At 44.2% G+C, this 26,828-nt stretch overlaps 1 protein-coding gene across 1 annotated transcript in view; it reads left to right on the forward strand.

The window, feature by feature from the left end:
• The window catches only part of ITGBL1 (integrin subunit beta like 1), a 246,213-nt gene that overhangs the window by 204,921 nt on the left and 14,464 nt on the right, over positions 1 to 26,828 (forward strand). The window contains 1 exon segment of the mRNA XM_038373930.2: positions 14,175 to 14,291. Within this exon segment, the coding sequence (XP_038229858.2) occupies positions 14,175 to 14,291 (117 nt within the window).

Consider the following 26,828-nt stretch of genomic DNA (forward strand, 5'->3'; position numbering starts at 1 on the left):
AAGCATATGTGCCCATCATTGTAGCATCGATCATAGCATAGATATCAGTGACAATCTGATATGTTGTGATGAATACTATGTGCCTCATTCACACTCGAGGTGCAAGCAAGGACCTGCAAACCAGATTTGGAGATCTAATGTTCTTTACTGCAGGAGGGATTGTTCACACCCAAGAGCTGAATCACATTTTGCATGCAGCAGTTGAACTCCCCAGACTGAGCTGCTGGCACTGGTTGTGTGATCCATTTTCCCTTACCGACATAACGCAACTCACTGAATCTCAAACTACAGGGTGAAAATCCCTTAGTGTCACAAATCTTCAGGCACAGTAAAGCATTTGAAACAAACTGAACTCTGCTGAAGCATGTTCATGAAATATTTGCAAAATGGGAAAACTATGCTTTGTTCAAACATACCAGGAGAGAGTACAGATGACATTGTTTACAAGTTGCCAGCAGAAAGCTACCTCCCAGTTGTCCAGAATCTGCATAAAGAAATAAGTCCCAGTTTTTCATCTCTCAGATGAGATGAGCCAGACATTCAGCTGTTTAAAGAACCATTTTTGCTCAGTATGGGGAAAATGTTGCTATGTTCTAAGCATCCTGAAGAGATAGAATTGAAAAGCAGGATTCAGTGAATACATTTAGCATGTTTTGTGCTTCTTTTCCCAGAAGTTCAGCAGCTGAACTTATCTTTCACAAAGAAAAATAACAGTTCACATCCATTTTGTGATTTATGCTGAATAAGTAAAAGCAGCAGGGCAAGATTTCTTCCTAGTACATGGAAGAATGGTAGGAGGGAGCCGTAATGTCTGCCTGGACCTAAGGGGTAGGGGGTTGTGACCTCCCAGGTAAAGGGATAATGACTTTAGGTTTTTTTTCCTTTGTTTGCAAGTGTAACCTACACAGAGGAGAGGTAAGCTGTTACTTTACTTACCAGTTTTGCGCTACAGAACTCTTCTATCTGACTTAAAAATATTTGCACAGACCACTAATTCATATCCTTCTTGGGAGACTACAGCTGGATTTTCTATAGGAATCCTCCAAATACTAAAGTGAAAATTATAATAGGATTCACTTTCTTTTCTTCTTAGGAATCCAGTACTAGGCTTTACCATAAGCCAGTTACATGCACCCACAATTACCAGTTTCCAATTCCTCTTTACTGAATAATGCTCCAAAGATAAACTGCGACAGCACAGCAGTTACAATGCTCCCTAGTTAGAGTAGCATCACTAACTAGAGATTTGTTAAAAGAAAAGGAGTACTTGTGGCACCTTAGAGACTAACAAATTTATTAGAGCATAAGCTTTCGTGAGCTACAGTTCACTTCATCGGATGCAAAATGAATGAAGAATATAACATTATAGCAGCTCATCTTACTGGTTCATGGAAATAGCAAATTTTAATGAATTTTAGAATATATTCATATAAAGTGTGACGGGGCAAGGCCAGATGGCTATGGAAGAGTAGTGGGAGAGATATATTAGCTCCAGGCTAAACAAATCCCTAGTACCAGGATAAGTGAAATGGCAGAGACACCTGGGGCCAATTAAGAACTTTCCAGAAGGCAGGAAGAAGGCTAGGTTGATTGGGACACCTGAAGCCAATCAGGGGCTGGCTGAAACTAGTTAAAAGCCTCCCAGTTAATCAGGTGAGAATGCATGTCAGGAGCTGTGGGAAAAAGTTGCGCTGTTGGAGAGGCTGAGTAGTACACACCGTATCAGGCACAAGGAAGGAGGCCCTGAGGTAAGGGTGAAGTGGAGCTTGAGGAAGTGAGGGCTGCTGTGGGGGAAGTAGCCCAGGGAATTGTACATGTCATGTTTCTAAAAGGTCAGCTACCATAGCTGATACTAGTAGGGTCCCTGAGATGGAGCCCGGAGTAGAGGGTGGGCCTGAGCTCCCCCCCTCCACCTTTGCTCCCTGTTTAATCACTGAGACTGGGAGACAACAGACTGTGCAAGGAAGGATAACTTCTCCTCACCTTCCTCGCTGACTTATGATGAAAATGGCTCAGTAGACTGTGACCCTAGTCTCTAGAGAGAGAGAGGGGTTACTTGGAGGGTCACAGTGAGCCTCTGATGCTAGCGAAATCCACCAGGAAACGCGGGACCCACAAAGGCAAGGACAGAGCTATGTCACAATTGGTGTGAGCAGTGGGATTTCGTTCACAGCGTGGCGGAAGAAAGAGGGTTAAAAAAAAGTTCATTGGAGTTTTGGATTTTTTTTGTTTTGGTTTTTGTTCATTTGCTTTATACCACAATGGAGGAGGTGGTAAGAGCTCTGGTACAAGCCACGCCAGCCCAGCAGGAGGCCACCCGATTTCAGGCAATGGCACAACAGGAGTCTATGCGACTACAGCAGGAAACCAATCAATTATTGATGAGCCAGGCAACCCAAGATCGTGCCCTCTTGAGAGAGGTGGTGGACCAGCTGAAGATCCTCACCACCCAGGCCCGGGGGTCCAACGGGACGTGAACCCTGAGGGCCACTGGTTGTCTGCCAAAGATGACTTCAGGAGATGACATAGAGGCATATCTCCTCTCATTCGAAAGGACTGCTCAGCGTGAGGCGTGGCCCCAGGAGCAGTGGGCCAGCATTCCTGCCCTTTTTTTTGTGTGGAGAGGCCCAGAAGGCCTACTTTGACTTGCCTGCCACAGATGCCACTGACTATACCTGTTTAAAGGCAGAGATCCTAGCACGATCAGGGGTAACGGCAGCAGTAAGGGCCTAGAGGCTCTATGAGTGGAAATACCAGGAGAACAATCCCCCGAGATCCCAGCTATTCGACCTCATACACCTCACACGGAAGTGGTTACAGCCCGACGTATGCAGGCTGGAGGAGTTTTTGGAGACCCTGGTCATAGACCATTACATGCGGGGACTGCCGCCAGATCTCTGCAAATGGTTAGGCCAGAATGATCCGTCCACGTACGACGAGATGATCACACTGGTAGAAAGACAGATGACAGCCAGGGAACTGACCCAACTACCCAAGGAAGGCTCCTTTCGAAGCAAGCACCCGACCCCAACCCTGGAAGGTTGGGCAGCCAAACCCCCGGGGAGTCCTAGGTGGAAGAAAGGGGGGCCGAAAACCAGCGGGGACCCCAGAAGGAAGGGATTGGCCTGAATGGGGGGAGCCCCGGTACTAAACCCCATAACCCCTGTGATAGAAGAGTGATTAAAAGCAATTATAGATGTTATGCGTGTGGGGAGTAGGGACACATAGCAGCACAGTGTCCCAGCCCCAAGGAGCCTATGCAATGTAACTTGGGGGATTGGGAGGTCCCATGCTCCCTTATTCACCTCGCAGAGGTCGCATTAGCCCCGCATAATTACACCAGGCCAGTGAGGATAAATGGAGTAGAGACTACAGCGCTTGTGGACTCTGGGAGTGCTATCACCCTCATATTGGGTAAGCAGGTAAAAAATAGTCAGCTGCTACAAGTCAAACGCGTAGCAGTGACATGCGTGCATGGGGCCGTGAGCCATTACCCCACCATCCCAGTGGAGATAGAGGTTCAGGGAAATCCCACTGAGGTGACGTGAGTTCCTAAACTCCCATATCCTGTAGTCATTGGGAGGGACTATCCAGGTTTGATAATTTACTCCCCCTGGAGAGGCTGGAGGGAGGTGGGGATCCTGAAGACAGCGACTCGTCACCAGGGGAATGTCAACCCCCGATGTTTGCTGAGATTTCTCAGGATCTGTTCTCAGACCCCCGAAAGACCCAGAAGACAAAAAAGGAGAGGAAGGCCTTGGGAACCCGAATCCTGACCCAGGGCCAGAAGACCTCCCTCATAGGCAGATGGATGCAAGCAGCCAACAGAGAAACTTCCACCACAGAAGGTGAGCCAGAAGCTGCCCCCAGTCATGACGGTGGCGAGCCATTGGAAGAAGCAGAAGCTGGCCCCTGGGAGCTTGGGCAGGTTAATCCCGGGAGAGAGACTTTTGGGCGGGACCAGATGGAGGACCCCAGATATAACAACACCAGGAAAGAGGTGGCTGAGATTGATGGGATACCCGTGGATGGGAAGGTCCGGGGTCCTGGACCTTACTTTATAGTGAAGAAAGATCTCCTGTACCGCATGATGCAAATGCAGGAGCAAGAGATACAACTTCTGGTGCCACGAAAACATCAAAAAGCCATACTGAGTCTCGCCCACAGTCACTTGTTTAGAGGACACCTAGGGGTAAAGAAAACCCAGGCACGGATCCTGCGGAGGTTCGTCTGGCCAGGAGTACATGAAGATGTCCGGCGATACTGCACCTCTTGTCCGGAATGTCAGTTACATAGCCCTCGCCTGCACTTGCGGGCTCCTTTGGTACCTCTTCCAATAATAGAGGTTCCTTTTGAACGGATAGCCTTGGATCTGGTAGGGCCCCTAGAGAAGACAGCTCGGGGCCACCAACATGTACTTGTTGTACTGGACTATGCAACCCGGTACCCGGAAGCTGTTCCCCTGCGCAACACAGCTTCCAAGACAATAGCTAAGGAGCTAGTACAGATCTTTGCCCGGGTTGGCTACCCAAGGAGATATTGACTGATCAAGGGACACCTTTCATGTCCAAGTTGATGAAAGGTCTCTGTTCATTGCTCCATGTACAAGCCCTGCAGACCTCTGTATACCACCCGCAAACAGATGGCCTTGTGGAAAGGTTCAATAAGACCCTCAAGGCCATGATCAGGAAAGTGGTGAGCCGGGATGGGAAAGATTGGGACACCCTATTGCCTTACCTCATGTTCGCCATCCGGGAAGTTCCGCAAGCCTCCACGGGTTTCTCTCCATTCGAACTACTATATGGGCACCACCCTCGGGGCATATTGGATATAGCCAGAGAAGCCTGGGAAAAGGAGCCAAATCCCGGAAGGAACATAGTTGAGCATGTACTGCAGATGAGAGATCGGATAGCCCGAGTTACACCCATTGTACGGGAACACTTGGAGAGGGCACAGGAGACCCAATGAACCCATTATAACCACCAAGCAAAGCTTCGATGGTTCCAACCAGGGGATCGGGTGATGGTACTGGTGCCCACAGCAGAAAGTAAACTTGTTGGCCCAGTGGCAGGGACCTTACGAAATAATCGAAGCCGTGGGAGAGGTGAACTATAAGGTGTGGCAGCCAGGCCGCCGGAAATCAGAGCAAATTTACCACATCAATCTTCTAAAACCTTGGCACAATCGAGAAACATGCTTAGTCATGCAGGAGATCCTTCCCCAGGAGGATAACTTGCACGAGCAAGTGAGGATATCATCTGACTTGACGCCGATCCAAAAGATCGAGGCAGCCGACATGATTAATCGCAACAGAGATGTGTTCTCTCCAAAACCAGGGCGGACGACTGAGACCTATCACCATATCCGCATGATCCCCGGAGCCCAGGTAACATTGAGACACTACGGAATCCCAACAGCCAAAAGAGGAAATCAAGGCCAAAGTAAAGAAAATGTTAAAATTAGGGGTTATTGAAGAATCTTACAGTCCAATGGTCCAGTCCAATTGTTCTAGTGCCTAAACCTGACAGTACCGTGAGATTCTGTAATGACTTTCGCCGACTGAATGAAATATCCCAGTTTGATGCATACCCCATACCACGCATCGACGAACTGGTTGACCGACTGGGTAGTGCCCGATTCTTGACTACACTGGATCTGACAAAAGGGTACGGGCAGATTCCTCTGACCAAAGAAGCTAAAGAAAAAACAGCATTCTCCATGCCGGATGGGCTATTCCAGTACACCGTCCTCCCTTTTGGGCTACATGGGGCCCCAGCCACATTCCAGCGCCTCATGGGTAAGCTGCTGCGCCCCCATACTAGTTATGCAGCTGCATACCTAGATGTAATCATCCATACACCAGACTGGGGAACCCACTTGGAGAAAGTTGAGGCAGTACTGCGCACCTTAAGGCGGGCTGGCCTCACTGCTAATTCCTCAGAGGCTAGGTACCTGAGATATATTGTGGGAAGGGGCATAGTGAAGCCCCAAACTAATAAGCTAGAGGCAATTCAAAACTGGCCCTGGCTGACCCAAAAGAAGCAGGTCCGTGCATTCCTAGGCGTGGTAGGCTACTACTGACGATTTATTCCCCACTTTGCCACTAGGGCAAGTCCCCTAACGGACCTGGTGAAGGCCTGAGGTCCAGACATGTGGACCGACGCAGCAGAGGGGGCATTTACAGACCCTCGGATGGCCCTTTGTAATGACCCTGTACTCATAGCCCCGGACTTTAACAGGGAATTTGTTTTACAAACGGACGCTTCCGAGGTGGGGTTGGGAGCAGTTCTGTTGCAAATGGTGGGAGAAGAGGAACACCCAATCCTCTACGTAAGCATAAAGCTTCTCCCAAGGGAACGGAAATATGCAGTAGTCGAGAGAGAATGCCTTGCTGTCAAATGGGCTATGGAGACACTGCATTATTACCTCTTAGGCCGGTGATTTACTCTTGTGATGGACCATGCACCCCTCCAGTGGATGCAGCGGAATAAGGAAAAGAATGCAAGGGTCACCATGTGGTTCTTATCCCTCCAACCATTCCAGTTCTGCATACGGCACAGGGCTGGATGCCACCATGGCAACGCTGATGGTCTGTCACGAGCATACTGCCTGGCGTCCCAAGTTGACCAACTCTATGGTGTTGAACGGGGAGGGGAATATGTGACAGGGCAAGGCCAGATGGCTATGGAAGAGTAGTGGAAGATAGATATATTAGCTCCAGGCTAAACAAATCCCTGGTACCAGAATAAGTGAAATGGCATCTGCTCCAGGTCAATTAAGACATCTGGGGCCAATTAAGAACTTTCCAGAAGGCAGGAAGAAGGCTAGGTTGATTGGGACACCTGAAGCCAATCAGGGGCTGGCTGAAACTAGTTAAAAGCCTCCCAGTTAATCAGGTGGGTGGGCATGTCAGGAGCTGTGGGAAGAAGTTGTGCTGTTGGAGAGGCTGAGTAGTACACACCATATCAGGCACAAGGAAGGAGGCCCTGAGGTAAGAGTGAAGTGGAGCTTGAGAATGTGAGGGCTGCTGTGGGGGAAGTAGCCCAGGGAATTGTACATGTCATGTTTCTAAAAGGTCAGCTACCATAGCTGATACTAGTAGGGTCCCTGGGATGGAGCCCAGAGTAGAGGGTGGGCCCGGGCTCCCCCCCTCCCACCTTTGCTCCCTGTTTAATCACTGAGACTGGGAGACAACAGACTGTGCACGGAAGGATAACTTCTCCTCACCTTCCTCGCTGACTTATGATGAAAATGGCTCAGTAGACTGTGACCCTAGTCTCTAGAGAGAGAGGGGTTATTTGGAGGGTCACAGTGAGCCTCTGAGGCTAGTGAAATCCGCCAGGAAACACGGGACCCATGGAGGCAAGGACAGAGTTTTGTCACAAAAACAAATAATGAAGTTATAAATATGAGAGCTTGCAACCAGAAATTTAATTCTAAGTGTTATGGTCATCCAGCCAGGAAGCATAAACAGTAACATGCTCATATCAAAACTAACAATTAAAGCTTGAATATTGAATACTCATTATAATCTTTTTTGAACAATGTAGGGACCAAAACTTAATTTCTATGAATATCTATTAAATAATTGCAGAGTGAACAAATGGAGGCTTTTTTCATACATTCATTTGGGATATACTATTAACTTGGCTTTAAATATTAATATATACTACACTCTATACTTAGAGCTTTGCTATTTCAAAACAAATACACAATTTTTCGGTAAATAAGGAGAATGTAATCGTGGTACTTTACAGTCCTCTGGGTTCTATTTATATTTGCAGCCAGATTCTGAGCAATTTACTGAGAACTCGAGAGTTTTCCTTGCCAACGGGAGGAGATAGACTTCTAGGTGTGGCTTCATTTCAGTGCAATGTTCCAAATATATACATTGCATTTTTTCTCTTTTCTGTGGGCCAAATTCTGAAGTAGTTCTTCAGTGTTCTACCCTTCTGCAAATTAAACTCCCGTTCGCGAGATAGAAGTACATCAGCAGTATTGACAACTCTAAATGTTCAAAAATCATGTCAGAATTAGGCCCCTCCAAGATCATGAGCATTAAAAAAGGTGCTTTTTTTTTCTCCACATTACTTTGCTTTCAAGATTTCAGCGTGGACTCGCATCACTTAAAGCTTTTCTCTAAGGGCACAGCTATACTTGCAGATGTAGAGCGCTTTGTGTTAAACCTGCCTTCGGAGAGTGCAGTAGGGAAAGCGCTGCAGTCTGTCCACACTGACGGCTGCAAGCACACTGGCACTTACACTGGCATTGGGAGCGGTGCATTATGGGCAGCTATCCCACAGAGCACCTCCTCCCATTCTGGCGCTGTGGCTTCTGGGAAGGGGGTGGGGCATTCTGGGTCCTGTCCCAACGCCCTGTGATGCATCGGTTAGCATCCCAGAAATCCTTGTGCTTCCATCCACATTTGGCGCCATCTTTCAACGTTTTTTGTATTGCGCGCTCTGTCTTCCCTTTCAGTCTGCGGGAATGGAGCCTGAACTGCTGAGGAGTATGCTGATGGGTTTCTCCAGCACATCACGTTTGGCAGTTGAGTTACTCCTCATGATCCAAAGTGACAGTAAGGGCTCAGACGATATCTACTCAAGTAACGCATATGACATGAGTTTGCTTGTGGCATTCACGGACATGCTCACCACCGTGGAACGCTGCTTTTGGGCTTGGGAAAGAAGTACTGAGTGGTGGGATCACATTGTCATGCAAGTCTGGGATGATGAGCAGTGGCTGAGTGAGGAAAGCCACTTTCATGGGACTGTGTGCTGAGCTCGCTCCCACCTTGCAGCGCAAGGACACGAGATTAATAGCAGCTCTGCTAGTAGAAAAGCGGATGGCTATGGCAATCTGGAAGCTAGCAACTCCAGACAGCTACCGATTGGTTGCTAACCAGTTTGGAGTGGGAAAGTCGACCGTTGGAATCATGTTGGTGCAAGTTTGCAGGGCCATTAATCACATTCCACTCAGAAGAACCATGACTCTGGGTAATGTGCATGACATTGTGGATAGCTTTGCACAAATGGGTTTCCCTAACTGCAGAGAGGTGATAGAAGGCACACACATTCCAATTCTGGCACCAGCCCACCTAGCCTCAGAGTACGTTAATTGGAAGGGCTGTTTCTCTATGGTTCTCCAGGCGATTGTGGATCACCGTGGGCATTTCATTGACATTAATGCAGGCTGGACTGGAAAGGTACATCTTTTGGAACACTGTCCTGTTCAGGAAGCTGCAAGCTTGGACTTTTCCCCCAGACCAGAAGATCACTGTAGGGGAAATTGAAATGCCCATTGTGATCTTTGGAGACCCCACTTACCCTTTATGATGCCATGGCTCATGAAACCCTACACAGGGAGTGTCAAGGTTCCTTCCCGACTCTGAACTCTAGGGTACAGATGTGGGAACCTGCATGAAAGACCCCCTAAGCTTATTCTTACCAGCTTAGGTTAAAAACTTCCCCAAGGTCCAAGCTTTGCCTTGTCCTTGAACAGTATGTTGCCGTTGCCGCCGCCGCCGCCACCACCACCAAGCGTTTTAAACAAAGAACAGGGAAAGAGCCCACTTGGAGACGTCTTCCCCCAAAATATCCCCCTCCAAGCCCTACACCCCCTTTCCTGGGGAAGGATTGATAATAATCCTCACCAATTGTACAGGTGAACACAGACCCAAACTCTTGGATCTTGAGAACAATGAAAAATCAATCAGCTTCTTAAAAGAAGAATTTTAATTAAAGAAAAGGTAAAAGAATCATCTCTGTAAAATCAGGATGGTAAATACCTTATAGGGTAATCAGATTCAAAACATAGAAAATCCCTCTAGGCAAAACCTTAAGTTACAAAAAGACACAAAACCAGGAATATACATTCCCTCCAGCACAGCTTATTTTATAAGCCATTAAACAAAAGAAAATATAACACATAACTGTCCCGCCACTCCTGCACTTTTTGATTTTCATTACTTGAATGCTGCATTACTTCATGCAACATGTCTTCCTTGCTTCTACATGGCCTCTTTCTGATTCTTTGGAGTCTTTTGGCCGGTGATCACACGGATGGCTGAAATCTCAAGGTTGCATCTGTAAAGGCAAAATGCAACACTTAACAGAGGCAGCATTGTTCACACCAGACAGAGCAATGATTCCCCCGTACTTGAGAGCAAGCACAGTCTACACAATAGCATAATTTGCCCATCCCAAAGCGAGCGCACATAACCCACAGGAGCCCCAAAATGGTGAGTAAGCACAGGGTCAAGTGTGACTGATTATTTCATGGCTGTACTGTCCTCTGGGTTTCTGTGTCTTGGGGAGAGCCAACAGGGGCAGGGGGCCCCTATACTGAACACTGTCCCCACATTTTCCACAGGATTTCATCCCGGAAGATATCTCGCTGCTGAGGGTGATGACCTGGGAAGCAAGGCAGGGTTTTCTACTACAATGCGGCTTCCGCCCTGGCCCATATGCAGCTTGCCTGTGTGCAATGATCCCCCTGCCCCTCATGGCACAGTGGCACGGACAAGTTAGCCTTACTGGGACAAGGACCACAGTGGCTCTCCTGAGAAACCTGTGCAAGCACATTGCCCAAGTTCTGGATGAGACCTTTGAAGAGATCACTGAGGCCGATTACCACAATGTGAAAGAGCACATAAACGCCCTAGTTCACATCTAGGCATGCATGCAGCCCTAACCCTTCTTGCCCCAAGAACCCGCACCAAATGACTTCCTTACCAAAATAAAAGTAAAAAAGCAGGTTGCAGGGGCAGCACTGGAATGGCTGTTTGCCTTGCGGGCTTTGTAGTGGGCATTCCGCAGCTCCTTCACTTTAATCCTGCACTGCAGTGAGTCCCGGTCATGGCCCCTTTCCAGCATGGCTCTTGATATCTGCCCGAAGGTATCGTAATTCCTACGGCTGGAGCGCAGCTGGGACTGGACAGCTTCCTCCCCCCAAACACTGATGAGGTCCAGCACCTCGCCATTGCTCCATACTGGGGCTCGTCTGACACGTGGAGGCATGGTCACCTGGAAAGATGCGCCGAGAGCACTCCGTGCCTTGCTGAGAAAACAGGAAGGGGATTTTCAAAACTCCCAGAGAATTTAAAGGGCAGAATCTGATGGTTGGTCACCTGAGGGCAGGGCAGTAGAGTTCAAAGTGATGACCAGAGTGGCTAGCACAGGCATTGTGGGACACTTCTGGAGACCAATCGGAGCATACTAACAGAACAGGGCGTCCATACTGGTGCCGCGGTGCTCTAGCGGGGGTGCACCAAACTTTATTCCACTCACCGAGGTGGAGTACCAGGAGCACTCTAGCTGCGGAGTCAGAGCACTCTACGTGCCTTGCCAGTGTGGACAGGTAGGGTAGTGAGGAAGTGCGCCCAGGGATCCTTTTAATGTGCTCTAACTCGCAAGTGTAGCCAAGCCCTAAAATCATAAGAGCTAGAAATGTACTTGTTATCTTGGAGTTAGGACCACCTGCTAGCACTACAATGGCTTTAAAATCATGAAAGAGGGCAAAACAGTGGAGTAAAAGCTGATAAGGAACCTCAGGACTTGTCTATGTGGAAGCAATCTTTAGCCCTGCCAAGAGCAAATGCTAAGGGCTAAACTGAGACAGACTTTATCTGTTCAGGGAGGGAGTATGGAAGGAGCCTATCCACTGGTAATACCTTCACAACGTCCTGTCACGATTGCCATCCCAGCACTTGCAGGGTCTTCTCCTTTGGTAAACTCCTGTGGTAAACAGTGCTCCAGTGATGGCAAAGAGGCGGGGCCATGGTCCTACTCACACACTAGCTGGTAGAGCGAGCTGGCCATACCAAAAGGCAGAATGCTGCTTTATCTTAAAGGCATGACCCCTCTTCATCTCCTGTTTTACACTATCCTTAAAGTACTATTCCTCCCCATAGCATGGTATGGTTCCACCACAAGCCTGGCTTGGGCCAGAAGCTAATTTTGCCATTTGGCTTCAAATGCTTACATAAAGCCAAATTAATCATTTTGTTTCTTGTTCTTGTATAAAATGCCTGAATTCACAATAAAATGCACAGAGAAAATGTGTGCTGCTATGGAAAGGGAAAGGAGATATTTCTGAAGGAAGACAAATTTATTTTATTTACTGTTCACTTTTACCTTGTTGATCTATGTTCTGAACCTTTCTGGTGTTTTTTGCAGGCAATAAAAGGGCAGAAACCTGTTTTTCTACAAATTATGTAGTTATGTAGCACACTGTTTTGAAATCAAAATTGCCTGTACGAAAAGAAGCTTCAATTACCTTCTGTAGGCAGCTAAAAATTGCTTCAAATTCATGATGCTAATGATCACAGCAAATTGTGTGAGGGGGCAGATTTAATATCACACTGGGCACTACTCACTTTAGTTATTCTTTTTACAAGCACTGGCTGGACAATAGGAAATGAAAAAGTGTGTATAGTAAGTGGTGAGTAAAATTAAAAGAGCTAAATATTGGAAGTCCTAATTCAGTTTTCAGCCAGTACTTCCTCAGGTAAAACTCCTATTGATTACAGTAGGAGTTTTGTCTGAGTGAGGAAAGCAGGATTTTATAGAAATAACAAAAAGAATGATTGACTGTCAGTGCTTGGAAATATTAGGCTCCTAAGCAGCTAAATATGCCTGTGTAATTATCTTGGTATTCTTGGGTTTGGACCCTTGTCCCTTACAAGTAAATATTGGATATGTTAGGCTTTTTAATAGCATCACAAAGCCTCCTTGATCTGCAGTCACTATACAGCTAAAAAAAAATTGGCCACCCCGATGTAACAAGAGTCAAGAGAAGCCACTTGATATTAAACGTCTGGAGTCAAGTTGTTTCTCTTCAGCCTCACAAGGTGTAGTGCTTGCTTTCCTGGGTGAAAAGGTGCAGACTATTCTAGTCCTCAAGTGTTTAATTGTTTCTATATGCCCTGGAATTTTAAAGAGAGTTTAGGATGTATTTGGTAGTAGCTTTTCCTCCATAATCAGGTTGCTATGGTAAACCTATTATTCGAGTCAAAGAAAGAGTATGTAAGTAAAGTGCTGATCTCTTTTTGGTTTCATGTGAGCCTCTAATTACTCTCAAACGATTGAATTTGTACTGCATGTATGGTTATCACAATAAGAAGTAAGAGAATAAGGTCATAGAGAGTGTGCCTGCTGTTATTTCTGTGCAGATGCATTTGATAAAATTGTACTCTGGCTTGGATTATCTCACTCTGGGTTCTGAAAATGTTCTCTGCTGATTTTTCCGGGGAGGCACGTTTTATGTGGTGACCTGAAATTTAGTCCTCCTCAGCATGCTAGTCATCTGTCTTTCCTTTGGTCTGTCTATCTGAGCAATTGGCTATCTTGAGGATTATTTATATATTTGTTTGTTTATAAATGTGAAAATTGCTTGAGGTCACTTGAGTACACCCCGGTTGAGCAGGGGAAGAAAACATTCAAAACCTCAGATCCAACAATCATTCCGGTTCTTTGAAATGTAAATTAAAATCAAGTCACTGCTCTAGCAACACAGCACCATTTTTACTAATGGAGTCAAAAAGGTAGAAAGGAGTTACATTAAACTCCTTTTAAACTGGAAGAATATTGCAGAGGTTGCATTTCACCCTGCTATGTCCTTCAAACCCAGATCCGCAGGTGCAGACTGACCTCCATTTAAGAAAGAGGATAGGTCATAGGAGCATTAATTCTTTACCTTCCTATTTGGAATTTGTATCAAAGTGTTAGAGTTATGCTACTAGTATCCCATACTAGAAAGCTTTCCTGGGCCACTCTGTAAATTACTTTTCTAGATGATTTCATTTTAATGGCATCCAAATCTGGTGTTCATACCACACATACCAAATGTTTTGAATTAGTTTGGAGAGTTAATTACATAAGGAAACATATACCATAGTTCAGCCATGTAAAGGTAGGAGCTATCATGTGATAAAATTCCCATGAATACCGACAAGAAAACAATAAAGAAAATTAATGCCATTCCCACCAGCAACATGACATTATTTTGTTTTCAATAGTTTTTCTTTCTTACAAGTGTTTACACTTCAGCTAAAATAGACTGACTTGTGCTTTATGTTTTTGTAGGAGCAGAACATTCCCTCCCCCTCCGCCCCCGGTTTTCATCTGTTAAAATCTTGATGATGCTGTGACCCTAACAACGGTTTTTTCTTACAGGGAATTGTGAATGTGGCCAGTGCACTTGTTTCCCTCCAGGAGATAACAGAGTTCATGGTAAAACCTGTGAATGTGATGATCGACAGTGTGAAGATATGGATGGCAATGTCTGTGGGGGTATGTATTCATTTCAATAAGCAATAATTCTGTATGGATTTGTGGCTTTCCCTGTTTCCCCGGATTTTGTTACAAAAGAGCATTAATGGAAACTATCCGCAGCAGTAGATTGTTGTACGTCTATATCTTAAAAAGAAGAAACAACAACAATCCCACAAGCCTCTGAACTGAATGTTAATTAAATATATCAAAATGTCTGTCTTTAACAGTGAGGCAGATCACATGTGCCCAATAATTTTATACAGTGCTGACGTTCTTACATAGATATCATCAAAATGTATCAGAAATCTGTGCAGATATTTAAAGGAAAACTATGGAGGAAATTATCTTATTTTCACTTTTTGACTTTATGAAGATTGAAGATTTACCAATGGTATCACGTTTTCCTTTTTTGTTTTTTAAGTTAGCAATGCTCAGCAATGTGTGAAATGGCTTTAACAGCTGATATTCAATGACCATTGTGTTTAGTATCATCTGGTACAACTACAGCAATCCCACCATGTTCAATGGCCCCACGAGCTCTCACAAACTAACCAGCATTAGATTGGGTTGATATTTAGATCAGGGACCTGATTCAAAAAGCAGTGCTCTTCTCCCAATCAGTATTGACCCAATGGCCCAGCACAGCATTAGGAGCCATACCCGAAGAAGGTATCTTTTAAACTAGACATGAAAAATAATGTCTCTCCTGATCACTTTTGGTCATTTCATAAATAAATTAAAGATCCAATAGCATTCTTCATAAGAGTGGAAGTGTTAAATACAGCTGATGTCCAGTACATTCTACCACCTGCCTACTTCACTTTCCCTGCATAAGCTGAACTCGTCACGTGTGCCCCTAAATAGTTTTGTAATGTGTAGTGTTGTTGTGCATCATTAACAGTTCACACACATGCCCACCAAAGTTCCTTCAGTGGTGTATAAAGTGATCATTGGTGTATTGGAAGGGACTTCGGGATTTTTTGGGATGAAAGGTACATTATCATTAATAGAAAAGGCTCAAATTATCAGCAAAAGCAAGGAATCAGAATTTATTTCCTAAATCTTACAGAATCTAAGCACACTGCAGATTTCGTACTATATCATAGCTATAAATAAATTATTTATTCTTATATCAGCTATATGGAAACTCTGTCACTGATTTATTTTTCTGTAGTGGAAAATAGTATTATGCAGTACTTCAAATTAGTTCTAGAGAGACACACAATATTTTAAAAGAAATTTGTGATAATGTTGCTCTAAAGGTTGCTATTCTATTTGACTGATTTTTCTGAAATGACTCTAATTTTAATAGTGATTAGTATGAACACAGATACATTTTAGGACATAGCTTTCTTATTTTGCATAAAAATTATATACAAAAATGTATGGGGGTTGGGGGCAATAGAAAATATTAGTGTGAAGGTGCTGATCTACAGAAAGTAGTTATTTGACAAAATTGTAGTTTAAAATCTGGTTGTCAGTAAAAATAAATAAATAAATAAAAATAAAAATAAAATAGCCTAAACAGGAGTTATTTAAATTAAGTATCCACTCAATACAATATTCATCAAAAAGAAATAATTTGAATGTCATCTGTTTATGAAAGAAACGAGAAAGCAGCAGTCAAGAGAATGGAAAAGGTCAGTCTTATTGAATGCTATCTATCTATCTATCAAAAACAAAACTAAGCATCTTCTTATGACTAGAATACCCTGTCTATTCTTCATAATCAGCCAGTGTCTTGGTGATAATACTAAGTAAATTGAATGCTCTCAGAATTCATAACAAACATTATCAATACTCCTCCTTACAGCTGACACAGCTACCATATTAACTTTTATCTTTGACTGGAGAACTCTCTCATTAATTAATGGAGATCTCTCTGATTAATACTCATATGATGAAAGAAGAATAGTAATTGGACAGAGTCACCTGACCATTCTCGTGCAAGGGATTACATTAAATCTGTACTATTATCCAAACAAATCCTCATTTTCCCTTTGGTCTAAACAGTTCTATGTAATGGGAGTGCCAAAGATTAATCCATTCATCAAATAATCCATGTTTTGACTTATTTTGACTTAAAGAAAAACAGGTAAGAATACAAAAACTTATGAAAGTACAAACCCAATATAAAGTTGAATCCAAATCTTAGCTCAACTTTTCTGGTTTTATTTGAACTGGTAACTTAATCATTAACGTTTTGTCCCCAAATGAATAAGATTTACTGTTATGGATCACTGGGAGTGTACTGAGAAATGATACAACTACATTTGTACCCTCCAATACATTGTTTTGTAATTACAGAAATTTCTCTTCTCCTGACATGGGTGGCCATGCCAAGCTCTAAAGAATAAGAAAATGTTTTCTGTTTAAAATAAGCTTTTTCTAGTTTCTGCTGCTTTTAATATAATTTTTATATCAGTGAAACAATCCAAGTGCCAAAAGCCTTCTCTGAACTGCCTTTAGCTGGGATTCTATAGCAGCATTCAGTGTGGTAGAGGATTGTCCTATAAGTTTATCTGAAAGTACTTGGTTAGAACCTAACCAACAAATCAAGTGTATTGCATTTGTACTCTCGTTGAGCCTGGTTTCCTAGTCTGCAGTTGTTCTGTTTTCCTTGTTAGCCACTATGTGAGTTCAAGTTTCCTTTTTTAGGCTTCATTTAGCCACATTTAACTCTTTCTGCTTATACTTCTTTTATCTTATTCCTTCTCTGAGAATGAAGAGTCTCTGGGTCAAGTTTGATCACTTCTGGAATGAGAGACCTGATATGTCCTAGAAGGGGCAGGGTAGCACTTAATTTCAGCAGAGGGATCTGTAGGGTTCTGGGAACCAGCAATACACCAGTGAAAGGCTGGAAGGAGATGGCAAAGTGGGGGTCTGCCACAGCTGTCTTATTGGCCATGACTTAATAGTAGGATTCAGAGTAGCAGCCGTGTTAGTCTGTATCCGCAAAAAGAAAAGGAGTACGTGTGGCACCTTAGAGACTAACAAATTTAGTAGAGCATAAGCTTTCGTGTGGTAAATTACTATTGAAATCAAGACCGTCCCTACCCATAGGCAAAGCACACAGCTGCGTAGGGCACCAGGAAATGTGGGGCACCACATTTCCTGGTGTCGTGGGCAGCTGCTCCAGCCCCTGCTCCGGCTCTTCCCCAGGCCCCCGCCCCTTCCCTGCCCCCACTGCCCTGAAAATTGCAGCCAGACCCGACCCTGCACTCACCATGTGGTAAGTGGAGTGACCCGGCCCCAGCTTGCTCCACTCCCCTGCTCCCAGCTGCGCAACCGGCAAGTGCTGAGGGGTGCTTTCCCCCCAAGCCTGGGAGCCAGGGGAGCAGAGCAGCCTGGGGCCCTAGGCCCTGCCCCGGGCCACTGTGCGGGATGGGGGGCTGGCCACTTCCTGCGGGAAGTGGAGTGACCCGGTCCCAGCCTGCTCCGCTCCCAGGCTTGGAGGAGGGGAGAACCGCGCCCCAGCATGCGGCTGGGAGCCGGGGGGCTTAGCAGGCTGGGGCTGGGTCACTCCACTTCCCGCAGGAAGTGGCCAGCCCCCCGTGGAGACCTGGGGCCCCACACAGCCCCCCCCTCCGTGGGAGGGCTGCGTAGGGCACCAAAATAGTTAGGGATGGCCCTTGATTGAAATTCAACATTTCCCTTTGTTTTGTCCTTCCCTCTTGCATGGTGCTGGCTAATGGTTTACATGCAGTTCCTTCTGCTGGTTGGATTATCAGACGTGCTCAAGTGTCTGCTATCAGGAGTTCAAATGGTTGGGGGCTGTATTTTTGGAGCAGATGGACGCGAGCTTTGTCACTACTTCCTGCTTTAAGGGCTTGTCTAAACATAAAACACTTTAACTATACTGTAACAGTTAGAGCAGAAACAATACCCCTAGGCCAGATGCAGTTATACTGATAGAGTTTATATCAATATAGCTTAGTCCTGTGTGAGAAGAGACTAAACTATCCTAGCATAAGGCACCAATATATGTATCCACACTAGGGGGTTGTACAGCTGTAGCTATTGTGATTAAATAACAAACAAAATACCCTGTCTGAAATAATTATACCGGCACAACAACTGTGTGTAGACCAGACCTAAGTTTGTATGGTGACTAATGAATCCAGGGCTACCCAGGAATTCAGTTATCTTTTCCTTGTTCCCCTTGTATTTTTTTTTACAGGCCCTTAGCCTGAGTGTTAATGAAGCAGTAAAATATACCATTATTGCCATATTGTTTATATCCTAATTATAATCAAACTTTGACTGAAGAATTTATATTAATTTTTAAATAATATAAATTGGATGTTAATTTATATTAATATTAGAATAATACATATTCATGGCATATTTTTAATAAGACATACAAATGTGTGTTTACCAGAATGGGCACTGTTTGAGTTCACCTACTCTGGTTTGATTTTATAGAAGAAATTCTCTGTAGAAACTCTATGCGCAGCCCACAGCCCATTAGCTGATGAGCTCTATTATTGCCCTCCCCCTTCAAAAGTTCAACCTTGTCTAGCATTTTTTGGACACATCGTGACCTGGTGAGGCAAAATGAAGTAGTGCAGACACCGCTTGAGCTAGTGGAAAATGACCCTTTCCAGGAAACCAAACGCTTGCCAGCAGGAGGTGAGTTCTGGTGCTAATGAAGCCATAGGATAACTTGTTTGGATAACTGTGAATGCAAGTGAATTCTTGGACAAGCTGGCTGTGTGGGTTCAAAAAAATAAACAGTAGCCAAAAATAATTGATTTATTACTGTCTCCTTTATGAGATGTGGCAGAGAGGTGTCCATTGCAAGTTCACCTATCTCTTTGTGAGCTGAGTTAATAGAATATTTAAAAGGGGGATTTAGAGGACCATGCTGTCTCTCTCCTCAGAGGCTGTAGTCACCCATTGCCACAAAGGCAGAGGTTCTTTAGCAATACAATAACTTATACTGGGAACTGTCTTGTGTTGCAAATGGTTTCCTTTTGTGCAAGTCACTTGTATAGACACAGCAGCTGGAATTCAGGATTGTTTTTGGTTGACATCTAGATCAGGTGGCTGGAGTGGTGATTTTGAGTGACAACCATATGTCTTCATGGCAGAGTTAACTGGCATTATCTACATTTGAGTTACACCGCAACCACACGGTGAAATAATAATATTCAAGCTGTTGTGTCCATACTGGCACTGTACTCATTTGTGTATGGGTATGTCTTTCCTGCAGAGTTAACCTGGATGAGTGGTACCCTGGTCTGAATACCCAGTGAGCCTAACCTAGGTGTGAACAGCCACACTGAAGTGCACTATCCAAATTACTGCATCCTCACTGCTGCTGCACTCCCTCATTGGTGTCACTATGGCATCTGGGGGAATATCCCAGGGGGTTTGTGCTGCAGAGACACTGATTCTTTTACAGTGAATTGTGGGAAAACTTGTCAGTCCTTCTTGGCATATGGGTGGAATTGTGGGAAGACACTGGAGGACTAGCAGTATTATGGAGTGGGCATGTTATCAGTGAACACATTTTAGCCAACTCAAGTTTAAAGCATCATAATGCTCTAGTTAAGGGACTGGACTGGAATAGAGTCAGAGACAACACTTAAGTTATGACTCAAGTTAACTTGGCAATGAAGACAAGCCCATAGTCATGGTAAATAATGCAGTGTGTTTGCAAAGGAGTTACAGATCAGCTGGGTCAGTGTTTTGAGACAAAGCATTTGGCTAAGAATTTGAGTCTGGCTATTCTGCTGGAGTCCTGGAAATTCTGTACTGCAGCTGTCTGCTCTTGACCTCTAATATCACTGTTCAGTAATTTACATCCTTGTAAATAAAAGAGTGGAACTTAGTCTATCTTGTGTCTGTGCCAACCCATATCTCTGCCAATCAGCGTCTCACCCGTCCTGACCATCAGTCACGGCAATATTGGTGCATTCTGAAGGAGGTGTTTAGAGTTGTGTAGCCAATCTATGGAGAAGGCTACAGAACTCTGAGGAAAATAGTTGGAGTCTCATACCAACTCCCAAACGTAATTGCTAGGAGTGATAGTGTGCTGACACCCTGGATCCCAAAGGTGTTGCTGGACAGGAAAACCTCAACTTCATACCATAATTTATCAGTGGCAGGTGTATGCTAATATTGTTATATTATGCTGTTATATTATTATATGTTATATTATTATATTAACCATATAATATTGTTATATTATGCTATGTTTGTTCCTTAGGCAACACATGTTGCAGATGTTTGTCTTCATTTAAAGCCATGAGTTCACTCCCCGCTCCCTCCTCTCCACTCATTTTCAACATTGGCTTCCTCCATTTCTGGTCCCATGCCACTGATCACCTCTGGGGACTCCACAGATTTCTTTAACTACAAATGTTTCTTTACATTCACAGCTCCACCGCCTCCCATGTGAAGTACACTGAGACCAGGCTAACAAAGCAAATTGCTTATTTGTTAATTCCCTTCTTCAAACTTTTCCCCTTCCTGTGGTCTCCTTCCTCCCTTTTCAGGATCTCTCCAAATTCTTCAAGATCATCCCAGGCCACTGTGGCCTCCCTCCTCCCCATTCTCAGCACCTTTTTCTTTATTCACCTGTCACTTAGAGTAATCTCTCCATCTGTGCCCTTGTCCCCATCTCTTCCAACATGCCAATCTTTTTGGTCCCTTCATCTCTCACTCCCCCTCCTCTTTAATCTCCCCTATTCTAAGTAAGAATGCTTTCATTTTCCTCATCCTCAAAAAGCCGACCTTTGACCCCAGCTGTCTCTCCACTAGGTCCCTCTTCCCCTTCCCCTTTAAACTCATGTAATGAACCATTTACAACTGATGCTCCTCCTCCTCCTTCATCCTCCAGACTGGCTTCCACCTCCTCCACTCCACTGAAACTGCTGCCCACAAAGTTTCAAGTAACTTCTTCCAGGTCACAGCTCAGGGAACTTATTCCATTCATATCCTTCTTGCCCTCTCCACTGCAATTTATCACTTCACTCTCCTTGACATCATATCCTCCCTTGACACTTTGTTGGACTATTTTTTTGCTTGGTTCTCTTACTATTTTTCCAATCTCTTTTGATTAATTCTGTTCCCCAACAGTCCCACTCTAGGGGATCATATAGGGCCGTACCTTCAATCTCATTCTCTTCACCTGCACCATGTCCCTAAGTGCCCTTATGCACTCACAAAATGTCAACCATCATATTTGTGCTGGCAACTCACAAGCCAGTCTCTTTTCTCTTGGTTTGTTCCTCCTCTGTCTAATCTTGCATCTCCGTCAGTTTCACTGACAGTTGTTGCTGGGATCTCTTGCTGAGCTCCTTATCCCCTTCCTTTTCTTCTTCTCTCCATTGCTCTGTTGACCTAGGCAATACCATAACCTAGGCAATCACTCTCAGGGGACATGTGATAATGTGGAAAGAAGAATCATAGCGCTCCAGCTGCAGAGAATGGAAAGCTAGACCCTGTGACTGAACAGAATCTGTTAAACTGAGAACTGAGTGCTTCTGAGCATGAGGAAGGGAGACTCAGAGTGTCATTCACATTTCTCATTTCAGCAAGCATCTAATCTTGAAATATCAAAGTGATTTGAATAAACATTGTCACTAGCGTTCTCTGACCAGCACAGATTGATTAATAGCATGCTTTCCAGACCAGCTGCCCATGTGTCGGTAGGTAGACATAAGGGGAAGGATGTGATAAATGAGGATATATGTGACTGGGACCCTATTACTATGTTTCTGCATGATTAAAATGAGACACTTAAAATTCAGCTGTCCATCATCACAGTACCAGGAATAGAGCCATGATGCATTCATTCCGACAGAAGTTGTAATAGGACCTGTCATGGATTCTGCAGCGCTCTTTTAATAGATACAGACTCCCATTCTAGGGTCTATGCCCTGGCACAAAGGTGCAACATGCTGGTCCCAGAAGAGGATGGCTAATGACAACTTTCCTGATATATGTAAGCTGCATTCTAGGACCAGTTCTCTAATGTTCAGGTCCTGTCTGAGGATGGAGGTATCCTGGATCACGACTGGCTCTCCAGTTGCAGCAGAACTCTAGGGCTTTTCTGCCCCTATTACTTATTATATTTTTTTTTCAGCTCACAGATGCAGCATGATCAGCATTGGCTGTCCCACCTGGGTAGATTGATGATTATCCTGTACTTTATGCTGTCTTTCAGGATTGGGGGCAAACAGTGTTTATTAATAATAACAACAGTAAAGCAATATATGATGAGACAGTATTCCTAACTCCAGTATTGCCTCCTGTTCTTCATAAGGGACCATGGGACTGGCTCCACTCGGAGCTTTGCTTACAGATGTCTCAGCAAATCAATTTCTGGAGGAAGCATCTAAAAGCCCTCCTGGCTTCTCTTTGTACTACTAATTGGTACAACATGAGCTGTCTTGGACATCCTCACAAACTGGTATAGGAAAAAACATGGTTGAGATCCCACTTCATCTGTGCCATTGGTGATGGCATGGGTCAGATGGAATAGACAACTCAAAGCAGTGCCTCAATTGAGTGCCTGAGAATTGAGCTGGATGCAATATATCAGCACTGTATTGCCAGCCCTCACCAAGGCTATGTACCCCCATAATGCTATTTGAGTGATGCTCAGTGGTCTGTACTTCAAATAGGGCATTGCCTATGGTAATGTGGTATTTAGCTTTGAGTCAAGTGAGACCATTGGCCTCCCATTTTGGAGTCAACCTTGCCCTCAACTCCTAGGAGCAACCTAGTTCTTTGGTTACCCCAGCACTGGTAGCATCAACAACAATGGACCAACTCTTGGACTATCTAAAACAGCAGAACACATTGATAGGCCTGATCTTTTCAACCAACCAAATTGCTTTGATGGAGTCTCAGCTGTTTGCAGTGATCATGGCACATCAAAGTAGTGTTTTGACATGGAAGTTGGTAAGCACCAGCAGTGAAATGGATGCCATGGGCATGTCATATCCTTTATTCTTATCTCATACTTTGTCGGTTTCTCTGATGCAGCTAGAACTGATCTCAGGACTTATGTTTTGGTGTAGCCTGTGCTGGAGGAGGCAGTGCAGCCAGTGTCAAGACATGGTCCAGTAATGTAGACTGTGCCTTGAAACTCTAGGAGGCTCTTGGACACAAGGTTTACCACTCTGCAGTACTAGTAAATCACACCGGGAACTCCTTGTATTTCATGAATAAATATGAGTTTAAACTGTGGATCCTCTCCCCCAAATAGTAACAAGAGATTTAAAAAAAAACAAAACTTAACAGTGGGTGTATGGAGACCTCCAGAACTCAAGTGTAACTATCCTGTGATGTCAAAGCTGCAGTATGAAGACAGCTCTCTGCTTCACTGATATTTGAAGGCTTGCATGGCTGCATGAATCTGAAGTTAATGTAGAAGTTTGAGGAGCTGCTGTATGCCAAAGGATACCTTTTGGGGAAAAAGACAGAGGCTAGTATCATCAAAGCCAATGTGATGAATAGTACCCTTTGTATTCTCACTGCTCCAGCAAGATAGCATTGTCCTTTCTCTCACCGCTAATGATTAACGTGGCAATCTGAAAGCAGCTATAAATGGTGAAGCAAACTTCTTAAGAAAGAGATCTTTCCACTTCAGGATCTGGTCTGTTATATAGAAGGCAGAGAATAGCCACATCAGCAAAATTATTGCACAAGTCCCATTAAAAAACAAAAAATCTTTCTAACCCAAACCAAAAGTTACGATACTTTTAATTAGATTTGTGCAGTAATTTTGCAGATGTGGTCATTCTCTGCTGCCTTTAAACCACAGAGAGGGCATTGAGATCAGTGTGAATCACACATTCACTCACTTGTGCTTGCAGGAGTACAAGTATTTGCACCTCTAAAAATAATTTTCCAGTATGCGAGTCCTATTCAATGTATTGAATTGTTAGTTCTTCAATATTTGAAATATTTTAAAAATTTAATCCATATTTTACAAAAGAAAACAAAGTGAAAGAGGCAAAATATCCTTGGAGAAACTTGGTCATGATGAGAAAATATAGAAAATCATAATTTGTTTTACCCATATCCTTATGCAATCTAAACCATAGCAGTATATGGGAAAGTACAGATGGCTGCCACCCTTAGCCTTCTACGGTATGTAACACAAGTCTCATTGTTACCCAACTTAAAATGGAAGCTAAAATGTTACAGGACTGTTTATTATTTATAGTTTACCAATATGTAGTGCTTTTATATACATGTTAAATGTATATAAACAACTGATATTTGTGAAGGTGAGTGCAGAGACAGACATAGATAGATACTAAGGTCAGAAGGGACCATTCTGATCATCTAGTCCAACCTCCTGCACAATGCAGGCCACAGAATCTCACCCACTCCTACGAAAAACCTCACCTATGTCTGAGCTATTGAAGTCCTCAAATTGTGGTTTAAAGACTTCAAGGAGCAGAGAATCCTCCCTCAGGTGACCCGTGCCCCATGCTACAAAACACTGAAGGCGAAAAACCTCCAGGGCCTCTCCAATCTGCCCTGGAGGAAAATTCCTTCCCGACCCCAAATAATGCGATCAGCTAAACCCTGAGCATATGGGCAAGATTCACCAGCCAGATACCCAGGAAAGAATATTCTGTAGTAACTCAGATCCCATCCATCTAATATCCTATCTCAGGGATTAGGCCTATTTACCCTGAATATTGAAAGATCAATTAATTACCAAAATCACATTATCCCATCATACCATCTCCTCCATAAACTTATCAAGTAGAATCTTAAAGCCAGATAGATCTTTTGCCCCCCACTGCTTTCCTTGGAAGGCTATTCCAAAACTTCACTCCTCTGATGGTTAGAAACCTTTGTCTAATTTCAAGTCTAAACTTCCTGGTGGCCAGTTTTTACCCATTTGTTCTTGTGTCCACATTGGTGCTGAGCTTAAATAATACTTCTCCCTCTCCTGTATTTATCCCTCTGATATATTTATAGAGAGCAATCATATCGTACCCACCATACCATGAAGCATGTAGGTATTGAGCATTTAATGTTTTACTCTTATTAGGATCCAAAATGAAGAAATAATCAATGAATGGTCTAGCAATTGTTACATCACTAGACTTCAAATATAGCTCTGAGTATCTTCATGTCTGTGAATAAGAACAGCTCAAAAACACCAATTAATACAGTAGTATTAATACAGTAGTTGGGTATCACTGAAGTGCTGAGGAATTCCATTTTACCTGGTTTGTATCTCCTTTGGGTCTGCCTCCCATGCTACTTCAAGATTTATTAGGTTAAGCTGCATCATTGCCTTGGGAGCTGTGCCCAAATTAGCAGCATAAACGTGTTGGTATGTCCCTCCTTTTCCCATAGCCCCACGCTCTGCCAGAAAGATCCTCATGCTAGTTCCCCTCTGCCCAGCCAACCAACGCAATCATCCCTAACCCTCTTCCTTTTCATTGCCTCTGCCCTTATAATCATTGCTTACAATGTACAGCGTCCATCTGAAAACACTGAAAATGTATACACTAAGGAACTCCCTTTTCTGCTATGGAAAGGCAGGGAAGTCTAGAAATGTGACTATATTCAATATAATGTACTAAGCTTTCAGCTTTGTGGCATTTCTTGCTTCTTTGCATATTTTCCATTTCTTTTGTCCTTTGTCGTCATCTATCTGCTTTCAAGTTTTCCCATTTGTTGCTTCCTTTCCCTTTCTGGCTTGTGCTCTCAGTTTTCTATTCAACTGTCTGTCTCTCTCTGTTTCCCCTCCGCCCTGAACAAATCAAACTTCTCAGTCTTGTATCTCCCTTGCTTTCACACATGTTCTGGTGTATTTCCCTCACTCACCTGTCCTCTTTTATTGACCATCCGTTCATTGTCATTTTCCATCCGTTCATTGTCCCTGTTTCCTTCCTATTTTGTTTCCCTGTTCCTTCTTCTCCAGCCTTTTATCCTTTTCTTCTGTCCCTCTCTTTCTCTTCCCTAGTATCCTTTGTACTGCTGTTTAATCAGCCACCTCCGATATATGTATCTATCCCGAGGGATTGCTAGTGGATTCCTGTTCTCCCTCGCACCCTCTTCTGCATGCCATCTGCCCTTAGGACGCCTTGCCTTAACTCCTGCAGTCAGGCCCAGCCATGCCTGTGAAAGGAATCCATTGTGATACCTCGCCATTTGCTCCTCATCTTTGTTATAACAAAACAGCGTGAGGTGTCATGCAGTAGCACAAGAGGCAGCTGTCAGACTTTGCACTTGGATGCCTGTCACTGGTACTGATGGGGCTAGTGTGTGAGTTAACAGCTGGGGCTAGGACTGAGGACAAGACTGTGCCCATTGCTCTCCTCAGGGGAGGGATTTTCAATCAAGTTTGGAAAGAGACGAAAAGTATCCCAAGGCCTGGCCCCAAACTCCAGCTTTCTGGCCTCCCCCACCTACCTCCTCTTCCTGACCAGCAACCATCCTACTCACTCGCTCCTAAGCAGGCAATCACCTAGTTATCTGCCTCACCACCTTCTCAGTTCCTACTCTTCCCTTTAAGAACTGCGGAACATAGGTGCAGCTGCCTGTGATGGGCCCTGCACGTTCCTG

Source organism: Dermochelys coriacea, chromosome 1 (genome assembly GCF_009764565.3).
Source record: "Dermochelys coriacea isolate rDerCor1 chromosome 1, rDerCor1.pri.v4, whole genome shotgun sequence".
In the NCBI taxonomy this organism is placed as follows: Eukaryota; Metazoa; Chordata; order Testudines; family Dermochelyidae; genus Dermochelys; species Dermochelys coriacea.